At 45.9% G+C, this 16,608-nt stretch overlaps 1 protein-coding gene across 3 annotated transcripts in view; it reads left to right on the top strand.

Annotated features, from left to right (window-relative positions):
• Window positions 1–16,608, top strand: part of RASSF3 (Ras association domain family member 3) — a 91,698-nt gene that overhangs the window by 51,606 nt on the left and 23,484 nt on the right. The window contains exon 1 of one of the 3 annotated variants that reach the window (XM_072034477.1): window positions 2,134–2,157. The exons of the other annotated variants lie outside the window; for them this stretch is intronic. Coding sequence (XP_071890578.1) covers window positions 2,149–2,157 — 9 coding nt within the window. The 5' untranslated portion in view covers window positions 2,134–2,148. Of the gene's footprint in view, window positions 1–2,133; window positions 2,158–16,608 lie in introns of those variants that run through there. 3 annotated transcript variants of the gene reach the window in all.

Genomic DNA, 16,608 nt, shown 5'->3' on the forward strand with positions numbered 1-16,608 from the left:
GTGTGTCTGCCTAGTTATGGAAATATTTTTATTACAATATAATTAGATATGATTAATTATGTCACGGCTTATTTTGTTTTATGGAGAGACTTGGTGGGTTTGTCTGAGTTGACAGCTGCTTTTGATTCGGTTGCGTGTTCACATGATACCAAGCTTATCTCAAGATGGGCGAACATGATTGTTTATGCTGTGCTAAAAGGTGGATATTATGTGCAGCCAAACTTCAAAGCAGTTTCTGCTGCTCTGAACTTTAAAACTCACAGCTGATTTAATTAAAAAAAAAAATCAAAAGCAACATCTTTCCCCACCCACTAAAACAGACCCCAAGCATTCTTCAAAGCATATTTGATTTTAATGATTTGGTGATTTCTTCCCCGAGGCGTTTTGAAGTTCCGGTTACCGCTGGAGGATGGAGATGCGGCTTTGAGCTGTGAAGATAATAGACCTTTAGTGAAGTAGGCGTTTGCCTCTTAAGATGATAAAATGACGTGTTCTGTGAAAATAGAAATAGCCTGCTATTTCTAATATATATTACGTATAATAAAATCAAACACCCGGTGATTTTTCCTGTAAGAGATGAAGTTGATGTCAAACTCCTTTGTTATTCATAACTGGAAATAGCTCCTGAAGCAGCTTGGTGAAGCACATGCTTAAAGATGCTAGTATGCCACCCTTGCTTTCCCCCTTCTCAAAATTTAATTAGGGATCAGTGTTAAAAAATGAGCTTGGTTTTAGCTAGGCTTTTATGGCTAATGGCAGAAAAATCTTGTAATGGTGTCACACAGCTTTTAGTGCACAATCCAGTTGTGAAAACATTACAGGAGGAACTTGGGACAGGTGCTCCATGAGGTACGTCTGGGTTTAACATCTCGCTCATACAGGTAATAACCAATATGTTTTCATCTTGAGAGAGAGATGTGGAAGATACAGGAGAAAAACAAACAAACATCTTCTGCAGGTGTTTCATATTTGGTGGTAACTGTGGCAGAAACAAAAGGCAGCAGAGCGACATTAATTATTTTGAGGATAATTATAGTAGTAGTGTTGGTACTAGCACTGGCATTTCATTATCTTGTGGGCATGAAGCGTTACAACATGGTGAGAGCAGTCAATAGAAATGCAGCGCCTTTCCCTGGATTTGGGAAATAACTTTTGGGAATAACTTCGGGAAATAACTGCTCGTTTGGGTATTTCTGGAGATCCTTTCTCAATCTTCCCCATCCCGTCAGTATATGCTGCTAAAAGAACCTTGATACCGCCTTCCTAGGGAAATCCAAATGTTGACCTGACTGTTCCCAATACTTAAAAGGTAAGCAAAAAGAAATCGAAATAGGGTGGCAAAGCCCTACTGAAACTTTGAGCTGGAATGAGATCCCATTTTCTTTCAAACATGTACCAAGACATACTTCCCTGGGTAGCCCTTGTTCTGTTCTTTCTTTGTTCTTCACACAGTCTGTGTAGGGTTTTCTGGCTCATTATGCAATCACACAAAGAAGTCTTCCAACCCTGAATTCTGGTCAGCACAGGTTATCTGTAATTCACTATATAGTATTTTCTTTCTAGTATATCAGCTCTACTTTTGTTGAAATGTACATACACAAAATGTTTCAGTAGAACATGGTACTCTTCTTTTTTGGGGCATTTTGTAAAGGGTGCTGCCAGTTCTCTGGTCTCCAAGATTCACCCTGTGAACCAAGAAGAACAAATGATGTCTCACAGGACAGGATGTGGAGTATTGTCATGGAGCAGCTCAACCTTCTGCTGATCGCGTCCTGTAACATCTCAACAACACACCCAAAATGTGGCAGGTCCAGGGTTGTCTCGGAGCATGGCTGCCATCACTCAGGTGGAGGGTGTGGTTTCACTGCACCTTTAGGTTAATTAAGTTCATTTTAAGCCAAATGCCTTCCTCAAACCAGCTCTCTGTGTGGTTGCATGAGGAGCAGCGCTGGTGCAAGAGGGGGTGCAGGAATGTGCAGGTGGGGAGGCTGGCAGTGAGGGTGGGACCTCGGGAAGCCCTGTCTGGGCTTGGCTTGCCCCATGGAGCTATGCTTTGGGATCCCCCAGAGGAAGAGCCTCAGCAGAAGGCACAGGCAAGGCGTGCCTTGGAGCGTTGGGACGGATTTCTTAACTGGATGCTCGGTAGAAATGCTTCAGGTAAGCAGCAGGTAGAAAAGTCTGTTTGTTTGTTTTAAATGAATAGGAGATACTGCAAGGGGGTAAGCCAGGAGAAGGCAGTAGAATTTACTGAATGGGAAAAATAGGTTCTACTTCAGTCTGTGATGAAGCTGGGCACCAAATAGGATTGCAATGTAAAGCATGGATTGCCTTGCAGGTTTCTGATTTCAGAAATAAATATATTTGGGTATTTCTAGCTCTTCATATTTTCTGTGGCTTTGGAATCCTCTCCTAATTGTTCCCTGTAACAGGTTTTACAGGCCAGTTCATCCATTTAAGGAGTAAAGTTGAGGGTACTGTTTTAAGTGCACTAAAATACATTTTAAATGTTATGCAACACCAAAAGGTGGCTTTTTATTGCCTAGTACCCTTCTGTACCTTGAATAACTTCAGTATCAAGCAATTATTTTTTTTCCCCACTGCAAGCACAAAACTATTAGTGAAAATTGAGTCTCCTAGTCTTTTTTTTTTTGCCTTTGAAAACTTCAGGTAGGTTCCCTTGCTTGTCTGAGGAGAAGTTGGCAGGGCTTTATTAATCTGCTTGACAAAAGTATCATCACTGTCTGTTTTCATGCCAATTCATAAAAAGTTGTACAGCTGAAACTGTCTGCCTGTGGTAATTATTACATTAATCAACTTTGTGCCATGATATTACTTTCTTATTCTGGACTTTTATTGGTTATGGCAAGACAATTAGTGGTGTTTTCACAAGCATAAATATAGCTTTTTGGCAGCTTTTTGGCACATCACTACTGCTCCAGGAAAAAAGAAGCATCTTTTCCTGAATGAAAGATGTAAGAGAAATGTGAATGAAAAAGAAGCTACAGTGAGAGAAGAGGAAGCTCCTCAGAGCCAGAGGTCCTGTGCTCCTGTTGGACCACTGTTAGGGGAGAAAACAGGCTGTGTAATCCTCTGCCTTTCTCTAGTGAAAGAGATGCGAGCCTGTTGACCCCGACTGTTTAATCATTTATTTTGCTCATTTTAAAAGGGACAGCATCACTTGATGAGCTTCTGGTCAAGCTGTAAGGCAACATTGCCGTCTTTTTTTTTTTTTTTCTCATTATTTTTTTCCTGGAAGACTGAAGATGGAAACTAGGACAGGACTCAGATGAGTGAGGCATGAGTATTGTCAGGATCAGGGGGAATATTGTAGCTGTATATGCTATCAGTGTAAGAATAATACCAAGTTTAACAAAACACACCAAGTGATAGCACATTATTTTCACAGATTAGATCTAGTTTCTTACTTTGCTTGTTTTTATTGTAGGAGACATGAGATGTTCCCTCCCTTCCTTGTTCCCTTAGATCTCCCTTTGACAACTGCGTGAGTCTGCCCCAGGTACTTTGTTAAAACAAGCAGGGAGCAAGTACGGGCTGCTACCAGCGGGCTGGGTGACACGGGCAGGAACAGAGGGACCCAGCCCTGGCTGACACCGCTGAGACCTGGGAACGTTTGGCAGATTGAAGGCAGTGTCTTTCTTAATCGTCCCTGAGCTCAGCCCCATAGATGAGTTTAATAGTGAAGGCCCTGGTGTTTTATTGAGAGCTGAGAAATGGGGCAAGGAGCTATCGGGCTGGAAGAGCACGTGTGTGTCTTGCCTGTGGGGACAGATGGCCTGTCCCGATCAGGGCAGGGACACCGGGGGAAATGGCCTGGCCAAGCAGGCAGGACACGGGGCCCTGTCCGTGTGGTGAGAGCAGGCCTAGGAGCTGAGCAGCACCCAGAAGGGTGGCTTTGGGAGCTCCTGCTGGCAACTGGAGCAAAGATTTGCCTGGAAACTGGGCGCTGTGGGCCATCAGCCTCATCCAGGCTGGTGGTGGTAGTGGCTTGGTGAGCGCTGAAGGGGTGCGGGGAAGTCAAATGGTGACCTGATGTGGTGGGAGCCCTGAGCCTGTGCTGCACAGACAGCGACGTGTACGAGAGCACCTTATGTATAGGGAAAGGTGTGGTGGTGGTGTGGTTTTGGTTTTTGTCATCTTTTCCTCCACTGCCTGTTTTGTTTTCTTTCACTCTCAGGACTGGCTGGACTGGCTTTGAGCTGATACCATCAATGCAACCTTTATTATTTCGTTCTTTGAAATCTGTCTTCATGGCTGTGATGCCTAAAGAGGTCACAAAATATCCCTCATTGCACACAAATGCTTTTCAGATGGTATTTACTAATACCACTTACCAGACGTTTACTAAGCAAGCCTATTCATAAACAACGATGTGGTGGGTAATGATTAACTGTAAGTCCCTCAGTTCTGACTGCTTGTCCATGATGCTTGAAGACTGTTGCTGATAATGGACAAGTTGTTAAAATATTTGTCCTTGCTGAAGTGTAGCAAGCCCTGTCTGACACTAGTCCCTTGGCTATATTTGAAGGATGTGAGGAATATTCTTCAGAGCTTAGATGGGGTTTCAGGCAGACTTTGGAGTGCCTGTTATCAGAGTGCAGCTAGGCAGGAGCCCAGCTGCTTTTCTCCAGCAGGCTTCAGGGTGCTTTGGCTGTCCTCTGCAGAGCTTGTCAGAAAGTAAGTGTAGAAAGCAGGACTTCTTTTCCTCTGACTTAACCCAGCAGAGCACCTTATGGATAGCAGTTTTTAAAGCTTGGATGTTGACATCCAATGATACTGTGCGAAAGTGAGTGAGAGAAATTTGTAAAGCTGCTGTCCACTGACTGCACTTTTGTATTGCCTGTTTGCCAGTTAGAAAAATAAAGTGCATCGTTTAACTTCTGGCTAGACAGGCAAACACAGACCAGTTGCATGAAGTGTTTGCTCTGGCACCCTCCGTTGCTTATGAGAGTCTTTGCTTATGACCTGAATTCTGGGAAGGTGTCCAAGCCTTAGGCAGGCTGAAGTGCTTATCTCTTGAGCTTTTTTTTTTATTATTCTGCGCAACTGAATACACAGACCTACTTAGCAAGTGCCCATGCAATCATAGCTCTCGTTTCAAATTCTCTCCCCTTCTGTGCTGCAAAAGATATGCAATTAAAATTAAAGCTCTCCTTACAAGGAGGTCTTGTTCTTCAGTTCCTGTTTGTTCTTTTGCCCCAAGCCTTGATGGTGTCTTTCTTCTGTTTCAAAAGTGTTCTATGTTAATGATATGACTTACTCATTTTTGAGGTGACCTGTCATCTTATATTGGTCTCTGGGAGGGGAAAGTTAATTCACTTAAGCAAAATAAATTGTTTTCTGTTTTTATTTGAATACTTGCACAATTTGCAAAGGTGCATGAGGTGCATTTGTTCTTTTGTGTCCATGCTACTGATGTAACAATAGTCTTTTACAATAAGCTGCTAAGAGTTTCTGACTGTCTGAAACTCACTTTTTCTAGCAGTAGCAAAGTCATTTTATCTGTCGTGTATTTGGAGAGTCCTTGGTTAGTACTGGGGGAAGCTGAAAGCTGTTTGGGGATGGAGCGAGTACAAGCATGGATGGCAGAAATACAGCTGGTTTTGTGCTGTCTCTGTGTGACAGGCAGAGCTTTGACTGTGGTGTGCAGCTGTTTCGAAGTCAGTTGTTGCTTGGGTGAAGAACACAAAAAGTGTCCCAATTTGCTGGTGGTGGTAGCATCTCCAAACAAGACTGTCCATGTTTAGATCTATTTTTTTTTCTTTTTTAACAAAAGCAAGACTTTTGCAGTCCTTCCCTTCCTTCTCCTAAGCTTAGAACATCTTCACCATCATCAGTGTCAGGGAATCCACTTTGTATGGGTTTCCTAGCCCATACAAAGGGAATGAATTTCAGCCCTGACTTGCCCCTTTGTAGCCATCCATGTGAACATCCCGTGCAGTTTATGACAAGGTCACGTGTGAGACCATAGGAAACCAGGCTTCAGCAGTTCATTTGCCTGCAAACCGCTTGCGTTTTTTGTTGCCCTTTAACGGATACTGGAGGACTTTCCAGTGTTAAATGGGGCTGATGCTATCACTGACCTTGGGTCGCTTGAGTCAGAAAATGGTATGAGAACAGCCTTGCCTGCTTAGAACAAAGGAGGACCTGAAAGTTTTGAAAAGTTCAGTAAATAACCCAGCATTTCTGTGGCCAGCAGCAGCCCAGGCTGTTCATGGAAGGGACCACAGCAGGAGCATCATCTGAAATTTGTGCTCTGGTGGCATCTCCAGGCCCCTGCCTCTGCTTCCCGCTGGTGCTGGATGCTGGTGGCCTTGCTGCTGCCCCTGAGGCTGTGCTGCTTTGGGTTTGTTGGTCATCGAGGGAAGAGCCAGCATCCCACACTTTCTGAGGTACTGTGCAGCACAGTCGTTTGGCACGCTTCTAGCTCTTGCCCCAGACAGTCCAGAGCCTGCCCAGCTAGAGAAGGCAGCCTGCCTTTGAACTCAGTCCTGGAGAACTCCTGGTGACTGAGTCTTGATGTTACGTTTTCCCCCAGGCTTGTGCATTTGTGCAGTGCAGAGGTCACCCCATTCCCCCTCTGCCCTGCACCAAAGTGCTGCAGGACCCTGCGCTGGGCTGCTTTGGCCAGGGAGCTCGTGGGTTAGCTGTCCTCAGCAGCACGCTGCGTCTGGCAGGAGTACATGTATGAATGCTTGCTTTCCACTGACCGTTCAGATCACAAGGCAGAGATAAAAATGGACTGATACATCTTTAATGAGTTTATAAACCTCAAAGGGTCCTGCTTTCTTTTAGAGCAGGCAGCTGGCTCTTGATTCCATGGTTTGGCTTGCCTTCGTTGCGTACTCCTCCCTGGCTCTTTTATGTGATATTGGAGAGGATTTCCAATAAGGAGTGGGATTTAGGGATGGTTTTTGGAAGCAAGGTGGTTTCTTTCTACAGAAGTAATTCTCTGGAATGGCTCAGACTGGCAGTCCTCGTGCTTGGAATAACCCACGAGTACCTTTTGTGAAAAACCTGTGTGCAGGCCTTTTCTCTATGTTATTGCAGAGACCAAAGGACTCTTCAGCAGACCGCTTACCTCCAGGTAAAGCAAACCTCAGAAAGTCCTGTGTTAGGAAAAACAGATCAAATCCATCTTCCTCCTAATCACACCAGTCTTTTCTAGGCTAAAGCGAAAGGAGTGAAATGTCTTGGTCATTGCAAATATCTGACCTGAGGAAACTTCATCGTTATTTTCTTTTTCACCCAGCAGTTATGTAAGAGTGACGAGACTAAGAACTTTGTGGTTTATAAGCAAACATACAAAATGTTCTTCTGTTTAGTGTAATCTTTTGTGTTTTAAAAGGAAAAAAATGATTTTAAAGTTCACGGATAACCTAGAGTTCAGCTGTAAGCAACAGCCAGTGTCAGAGCAAAGGATGCTATTTTTTTCCTCCTCTTCGCTGCTTTTACCACTTCCATCTTTGGCAAACAGGATTCCTTTCGAGTTCTTTGTTATTGTAAGAGGCTGGTTACATGTCTTAGCTGGATCATGCAAATGACAATGTTTGTTCTTCGCAGCGAGATGATAGGAAGCAAGTTGGATTCCTACCTTTTAATTGTACTCCGGGGTAGCAGTAAACTGAGAAGCTGTTAAGGAAAGCTGCTGGGTTTATAGTATCAGTAAAAGTACCTCAAAACAGGAAGGCAGTTTTGAATAAAATAACAGAATATTCAAGTTTGTCATCCAGCTGAGTTTCAGTATCTTCTGCATGCCTTCCCTGTATAGCCGTGCTTCCTTTCCCAGCGAGGATGTGTGGCTTTATTGTCACATCCAGTCAGCTGCATGACTTTGATCCTTTACAGCAATGTGCTTCATACTGCAGGGTGGCTCTTAAACACACCACTTACAGGCAAATGCATGAAGCAGTGCAGAAAATGTTAAACATTAAGTCTGATGAGGAAGATTAATAAAGGCAATACTTGTGAGTGCAGAAGCACAGTATGGCACTCGCAGTTCTGTAATTTTAAAATACTCACTGGATAAGCATCTCCCTTGACATATGAAAGTGTATGAAAGTTTTGGAATGCAGGGGCCTTTGTGGCTTGGTAATACCATGAAGGCACGTGGTCATCCATGTCATTTCAAGCAGGGGTTTTCCCATACTGCTGTTCTTCACTGCGGGCTCCGAGTCAAAATTCGGCTGGTGCTTATCTCATAGAAACCACAGCTGTCCCTCGCCAGAGAGCCGGCAGTTTGTTGTGTTAGCTGGCTCTGGTTGCAGGGGAGATGTCCTCTGACTGCAGAAGCGTTATGGACTAGAGTTGGCAGAAGCATGCACGCTTGGCTCCACTCTGGTGCAGAGCTAACCTGTGCAGGTTGTCAGCTCAGGGTGAAAAAAAATCGTGTGTGTGTCCAAGTGCATGTTGAATTTCTGAGGCTGTTAGATGTCCTCTTCCAAAACCCACATAACTGTGTTTGAGATCTGGATTCCTTTCTGGAGCCGACCCTTATATTCAAACTTCTATATACTGGGTTTTTGCCTTACTAATTTTCTCAGAGAGCACTTAAAAATCTTCTCTAGGTGAGTGCAGACTCTTCTCATACCGCACAGTAATGTAAAGGATTCCAACAGGAACTAGGGTGTGTTGTCTTTCCAGTTCTGTGTGGAAATGCCTTTAACTTCTTGTTTTTATGAAGCAGCCAACCCAGAATCCATAAGCCTTGCTGTAGGATACTTGGCTCACACTGCGTGAGTGGGTCAGGAAGTCAGTGGTTGGGGAGAGCAGCTTGAAGCTGCTTAAACATCTTACACACTGACCGTGAACCAGTTCTTGTGCTGCTTGGACCTTGTTTTGCTAACTTCGTGGGAAGCTGTGCTCATTTTTCTCTTCCTCCAGAATTAATTTCCAAACAGGTTCATGAGCCGAGTTTCCCTCACCAAGGGACTGAGTAGATGTGGGGAGCTGGGTGAGAGGTGAGACCTCATACAGTATCTCGCTCCCCTTCCCTTTAACCATTTTTCCTTAAGAGCAGCAAGTTGTGGGGTTGTGTCACACCGCCTAGGAAAACTTTACCCTCTTGTTTGACCAAGTCTGGGTGATAACGCTGTAGTGCTTGCTCCACAAAGCAAATAAGAGCTGTTAAGAGCATGGTGTGATGTGAGTCAGGGGCTGTGTGTGTAAAACCGGTTCCTTCAACCCCTCACTTGGATCAGTACGGCTTTTTGGGAGGCTGCAAGATCAGGGAACCTCAAGTCTGCAGGGATTCTCTTTCTTCTGAGAAGTTCCAGTGGAGAGTGAGTCCTTTCCAGAAGTGACTTTCAGTGCTATTCAGTTGACACTCTAATGCCTACACCAAAGGGATCCAACGAAGCACTTGGCATCTCCCCATGTCAGACAGAGGAGACCTCGTAGCAAAATTAACCTAGCAATTGGTAACATACTGAAAATAACAGGATAGCTGTCTTTTTATTTTAAAGCACAAACAAGCACAAATTGAGGTAAAGCTACCACGCGGTGTTTTCCATGCATTCAGATTCTCTTTTGCCCCTGCAAATGGCAGCTAATCAGAGAGAAATCGTGTTTCCTTGTCGAAATCTAACCACTCACTGCTCAGTACCCAGGAAATGTGTATTAGCAGGTAATCTACGCTGTGCAGAAGTCACTCCTAGGCACACAGAATTTGTCTGCCAAAGCTAGCTTAAGTATGTTTTGTGAAGTGTGAAATACACCCCAGTATCAAACTAATGGAGGTTTTGTTTCAGCATTGTTGCAGGCACACCATGTGATTAACCACAGCAGCCAGATTTTAAGGATTAACTTTTAAATTCAGGGTTCTTTTAGACTTTGCTGTGCAAATAACGTGCAGTTGTTACTGGTTTGTCTTTTATAGAAGGGATTAAAGGATTTTTTTCTTTAGTGTAACTGACAGCTCTCTGTGGTCTTGTGCCTTCCAAGGAAGTTCATGACAATGCAAGCACTTGACACCTAGGAAAATCAGGCTCCATATCCTGATTCTGAACATATCAGTTCAGAAAAGTCTTTTCATATTCTGACCTGTTGAAGGTGATATTAGAATAAAAGGTTACTTGAAAAAAGCGTTTGAGGTCTGTAAGCCTCAAATTTATTGCTCTGTGTAGCTTATTCTTTTAAAAACGCTTCCTAAAATGGCCTGGCTATTGCAACAGGTACTTTCAAGCAAAATAGACTTGACTTCAGTGCTTTCCTCTAAACATGTTTCACACATAACAATAGAAACAACCTCACTTTTGACTTGTCCTTTAATCTGAAGTTTCTCAGTGACACCTGATGGCTTCCTCGAGGCATTTAGCAGGCACAGTATGTGCAGTCCAGAAGTGGCAGCTGCCTCCAGATATGTGAGGATATTGGGTGAATTAAAGCACACCTTTGTAGGAAAAGGGTCTGCTTTCCACTCCCTTCTTACCATGCATTTCAAATCACTCCAGATTTTTAACTACAGAAGAGTGAAGTGCTTCTTTATTCCTTGGCTTTCACCAAGTGGGGAGAGACACATTCGGCTCTGTCTTTGTTAGTTAGCAGCAACCAACTTTGCTGTTCTGCTGGTACCCAAGTCACCAAGCTTTACTGCCTCTGGTTTTCTTTTGGCTTAGACTATTGTATGACCAAGAAAGCTCTACAGCTTGACCTGCCAGTCTGCTGACTTGTTGCAGGCAGCTTTTATTTTATCTCTATTTCCTCTTTTGCTCCTTATGCAGTGTGAATAGTATCTCCAAGGAACGGAGGGTTGAAGTGCTGTTTTCGCAGGCTGCTGTAGCTCACCTGCTCTCAGCGTGCCCCATGAAGGGGCAGGAAGGCAGCAGCTGCTGGAGGGAGATCAAAGGATCTGAACCAGACGGCGGGGCGAGCTGCAAGCAAAGGCAGAGCCCTCCCTGCGATGGGGCTGGGCTCTGGAGAGCTGCAGCTCAGAGGTGTAGTGCTCCGTTTCTTTGCCTTCAGCTGCGGGACTCCTTTTTCCAGCGGGGTTCCCCCGGGCTCGGTGCTGGTGCCCTGACTCAGCCTGGGCTGGGTGCCTGTCTGCAGCTCCCCGTTTCATCTCCTCCCTGCTTGCTTACTGCCTCTCCGTGATCTCCGGCACCTCCCGCAGCCACTCCTTTCCCCAGGCAGATAACAGCAGCTTGGGCAGGTAGTCGCTGCCCGGGGTACTCCCTGTAGCTGCTTCCTTCCCCCCAAACACCATTGTTTGCATCTCGCTCCCCATGGGGCAGGTCAGATGATCATCTGCACTTTCTAACCCAAGGTATTTTGGGGACAGCCGGCCAGTTTACAGGCAGGGAGCCTGCATAGGAGGCCGCTGGTTTTGGCAGCCGGGGGAATTGCAGGACCCTCCGCTCATGTCCTGTGCTGGTGCAGCCACACTGCAGGCTGAGCACCTGCACTTGGGCTTCCCACCTGCCCCAGATCTGCCCCGAGGAGGCGGGTGAAGAGCCGATTGATTGCTCTGTGGGTGGCTGGGAGATGGCCTTCACAGCCCTGCTGGTAAAGCAAAATGTGCCGGGAGAAGCCTCTCCCGTGGGATCAGGCTGTCTCCTGCTCTAGGAGGAGGAGATGTGTAGAAACTCCCCGTGTCATTCCACAGGTGCTGTCCCTTGCGTGGTGGCAGGGTTTTGCTTTGTGCCAGCGGGATGCCCTGCCTCTTTGACCAGCTGGCAGCTGCCCCGGGGCTGCGATATCCTCGTGCACGGTCCCCTTTTTACTTCACTGCAGTTCAGGAAAAGTCAATGTTCCCTCCTCTCCCCGCGCGTGCCTCAGCCCAAGGGTTTTCTGTGGGAAAATAGCAACATCAGGGCAATGGCAGAATTTGCAAAATGCTGAGAAACGCTTGCTGGCTCTGCAAGATAGAGGAGGACACGTTTCTTCCATTGTATCTAATTCCCCGGGATGTGGCTGTGTTCGTGCTGCTCAAGGCAGAATTCTCTGAATCGTACAAGAGAGGCCAGCGAGAGGAGTAGCAGCGTGCCTTGGGGGATCGTATGGTTTAAAATACATCTCGGCTATAAATTGCAACAGATGGCAGTGGGACGCTTTGAGGTGGAATTTTATTCCAATAGGCCTTTCAAACAACTTTTTTTTTTTTTTTTTTTCCCCTCCAGCTTCCTCATCAATGCAAGCTTCTGGAAAAAATGTGAAAATGACAAAGGAAGCTGAACTTTTTTTTTTTTTTTTTTTTTGTGCTGGTTTGCAGCTTCAAGTGAAAGGTCATAGGAACTTCAGCTCTGTGGTGCCAGATGTAAGGTTTGCCTCTGCCAGTACTGCTCTGTTTTGTTACCCAGGCTAGGGAAGTGTTGTAAATGGCAAGTGTGCAAGTGGGGCTTTTACGGAGTCTTTGTGTTTTTAGCTTGTGCAGTGCATGTTGTAGGATCTGCATTCCCTTCTCTCAGTAGTGTTCATTTCAGTGAGGAAGAGATCTGTATTGCAAGGGGTTTAACTCTGCTGGTTAGCTGCAGGCTGTATGTTTGAAGAATTGTCTGAGGGTTGCCCCACAAGCCAGGTTTGGGTCCTCCCGGTGCCCAGAAGCTGTCCTGTGGGTTTCCAGCCAGTGATCTTTCATCTGCTCAGGAAGGGCGTCCTGCGCCGCTGGGTTCCCTGCAGTATCTCCTTACTCCATGAAACTTGAATGCGGTCTTGAACTCTTGACCAGACACCTTATCTGCTCGTGCTTTTATTACCCTTTTAAGTGGTGGTGTTTCTTGTTTGTTTGTTTTTGAATATCCCTTACAGCAAGATGGATGGCAGTTCAACCAATTTTTCCTTGAGGTCACTCTTTATTTGGTCTCTCTTCTTGGATAAGGTCATACATTATCATAGACTTAACTTCCTACATTTCTCTTTGTTCTGTTCTGTGTGTTCAGACAGAAACGATGCCTTTAATTATTTTTTGTTCTTTACAGAAGGCTGCTAATGCTTGCTGCAGTTGAATGGCAGGTTTTAGGAAATACAAATTTGTCCTTCTTGAAGGCTGTGAACAGAAGTGGTGATTCTTGCTTTTCATTTTGCCCTGGCCTGATAGATTCATCCTCATGTTCCACAAGCGTGTAGGATTTGCAGATCTCTCTTGACCTGTCAGAATGAAAGCCAGCTGTAATAATTTCATATCTGCCTCTTGGGTTGAAACGAGATCTGGCTTCTGTGAAGGTTGTCATGTTACTTGGAGTGCCCGGCTTTCTTTGAGACAGTCACGGTCTCGCTGGCCATTTTTTTTGTGTGTGTCTCAAACTAAGACCTCTGAGCTGTTACTCTAAAATGTCTTCCACAGGCGTGGTGGATTTGTCCAACTTTCCCCAGACAGGGCCTGAGAAAACTTGTGCTGCTGCCTTCCCTGCAGCCCTTCTAGCAGAGCTCTGAAACAAGCTGGGGGGCTTTTTCACAGTAAAATACAACGACTTCAGATTCAGGGCTTGTACCTGAAAGTCATTGATGAAGCTTGAACAGGAGAGGGGAGAGTGGCTAAGTCTAGCTAAACTTGGGGCATCTCCCATCATGTCTGCTGGCTGAAGGATGGAGTGCTGAAAAACAGAGGAAAGCATCAGCAAGGATAAGGAAGCGATTACTAAATGTTTCATCAGAAATAACTGTGTGAGTAATAACCAAGACGTATATTGCAAAGCAAGAAAACGTTTCAAGATATTTTGTGAGGAAAAGCTAAATAAACTCCTTCTCCCAAGAGAGGCGCTCTCGAAAGAATTGTTTAAAACAGTTTGGTCTGCTGCAGTCTATTTTAGAGGGGGGGGCAAGAAAACATGATCTCTGTGTGCAATGTTTCATCTGTTCCTGCGGTTATTTTTTCATTCAAGCCCAAACTCCCACGTCTTTTAGTTTATCATAGATCTTTAGAGAATAAATAGTCGTTTAGAGGAATTCTTGGTGAGGTATGAGATATATATATATATGCCAGGGCTTAGTCATGTACAGTCAAGTACAACTGTTCTCAGTGTCCTTAAGTGCACAGTTTCATCATAGTCTTCATAGTTTTTTGACAAATCCTAGCTCTGTGGCACTCTTACCCTGGATTGGACATTCTAGGTAATAAAACTTAGCATAAATGACCACATTAAAGCATGTTTGTTTATTTTTAAAAACATGGGGTAACTAAGTCAAGTTGTCACTGGCTTGGAAAAGCCAGAGTTATTCCTCTTCCTTGTCTCTTTGAGTTAGGTTACAGTTCTTAATTACGTTACTGCTTGCCAACATCCCTCCCACAGGCTCCTTCCCTCATCCAGGACGCAGGGTGTGTGGTGCTGATCTTGATGAGCCTTTCCCCTTCTTCTTATTGTGGAAAAGGTGGCATGCAGCCATAAATTTCCTGCAAAGCACTCAAAGTTTGCTTTAAAAGAATCAATCATTTCAACATGGATTTTTTTATTATTTTGGTATTTCACAAACGTTTGTCAACATGCCTTCCAATAATAATACATTAACAGTTCCTTCCCATCTGCAAATGCACTGCCACTCGTGGTTCTGGCTTTAGGATGTCCATTTGGTGGTAGAATCACAGAATCACAGAATCTCTAGGTTGGAAGAGACCTCAAGATCATCGAGTCCAACCTCTGACCTAACACTAACAGTCCCCACTAAACCATATCCCTAAGTTCTACATCTAAACGTCTTTTGAAGACTTCCAGGGATGGTGACTCAACCACCTCCCTGGGCAGCCTGTTCCAATGTCTAACAACCCTTTCAGTAAAGAAATTCTTCCTAACATCTAACCTAAAACTCCCCTGACGCAACTTTAGCCCATTCCCCCTCGTCCTGTCACCAGGCACATGGGAGAACAGGCCAACCCCCATCTCGCTAGAGCCTCCTTTAATATACTTATACAGAGTGATAAGGTCACCCCTGAGCCTCCTTTTCTCTAGGCTGAACAAGCCCAGCTCCTTCAGCCGCTCCTCATAGGACTTGCTCTCCAGGCCCCTCACCAGCTTCGTCGCCCTTCTCTGGACCCGCTCAAGCACCTCGATGTCCTTCTTGTAGCGAGGGGCCCAGAACTGAACACAGTACTCGAGGTGCGGCCTCACCAGAGCCGAGTACAGGGGGACGATCACTTCCCTAGCCCTGCTGGTCACAGTGTTTCTGATACAAGCCAGGATGCCGTTGGCCTTCTTGGCCACCTGAGCACACTGCTGGCTCATATTCAGCCGACTGTCCACCATCACTCCCAGGTCCTTCTCTGCCTGGCAGCTCTCCAGCCATTCCTCTCCCAGCCTGTAGCTCTTCTTGGGGTTATTGCGCCCCAGGTGCAGGACCCGGCACTTGGCCTTGTTAAACTTCATACAGTTGACCTCAGCCCATCGGTGCAGCCTATCCAGATCCTCCTGCAGAGCTTTCCTACCCTCAAGCAGATCGACACACGCACCTAGCTTGGTGTCATCTGCAAACTTACTGAGGGTGCACTCAATGCCCTCATCCAGATCATTGATGAAGATGTTAAAGAGGACCGGCCCCAGCACCGAGCCCTGGGGGACGCCACTAGTGACTGGCCTCCAACTGGACTTGGCTCCATTTACCACAACTCTCTGGGCCCGGCTATCCAGCCAGTTTCTAACCCAACGAAGCGTGCGCCAGTCCAAGCCAAGAGCAGCCAGTTTCTTGAGGAGAATGCTGTGGGAAACGGTGTCAAAAGCCTTGCTGAAGTCAAGGTAGACCACATCCACAGCCTTTCCCTCGTCCACCCAGCGCGTCACTTTGTCGTAGAAGGAGATCAGGTTCGTCAAGCAGGATCTGCCTTCCATAAACCCATGCTGACTGGGCCTGATCGCCTGCTTGCCCTTCAAGTGCCGCATGATGACTCCCAAGAGGATCTGCTCCATGAGCTTCCCTGGTACTGAGGTCAAACTGACCGGCCTGTAGTTCCCCGGGTCTGCCCTCCGGCCCTTCTTGTAGATGGGCGTCACGTTTGCTAGTCGCCAGTCAACTGGGACCTCCCCCGATAGCCAGGACTGCTGATAAATGATGGATAGGGGCTTGGCCAGCTCCTCTGCCAGTTCTCTCAGTACTCTTGGGTGGATCCCATCCGGCCCCATCGACTTGTGCACATCCAAGTGCCGTAGCAGGTCACCAACCAGTTCTTCGTGGATGGTGAGGGCCACATCCTGCTCCCCGTCCCCTTCCACCAGTTCTGGGTACTGGGTATCCAGAGAGCAACCGGTTTTACCACTAAAGACTGAGGCAAAGAAGGCATTGAGCACCTCCGCCTTTTCCTCATCTCTTGTAACTAAGTTTCCCCCCGCATCCAGTAAAGGATGGAGATTCTCCTTAGTCCTCCTTTTTGTGTTGATGTATTTATAAAAGCGTTTTTTGTTATCTTTAACGGCAGTAGCCAGCTTGAGCTCCAGATGAGCTTTGGCCTTCCTAATTTTGTCCCTGCACAGCCTCGCTACATCCTTATAGTCCTCCCTAGTGGCCTGCCCAATTTTCCAAAGATTATAAACCCTCTTTTTCCTCCTAAGCTCAAGCCACAATTCTCTGTTGAGCCAGGCTGGTCGTCTTCCCCGGTGGCTCATCTTTGGGCACATGGGGATAGACCGCTCCTGTGCCATTAGGATTTGCCTCTTGAATAGCACCCAGCCT

The sequence above is a fragment of the Anas platyrhynchos genome, chromosome 1 (assembly GCF_047663525.1).
Source record: "Anas platyrhynchos isolate ZD024472 breed Pekin duck chromosome 1, IASCAAS_PekinDuck_T2T, whole genome shotgun sequence".
NCBI lineage: Eukaryota > Metazoa > Chordata > Aves > Anseriformes > Anatidae > Anas > Anas platyrhynchos.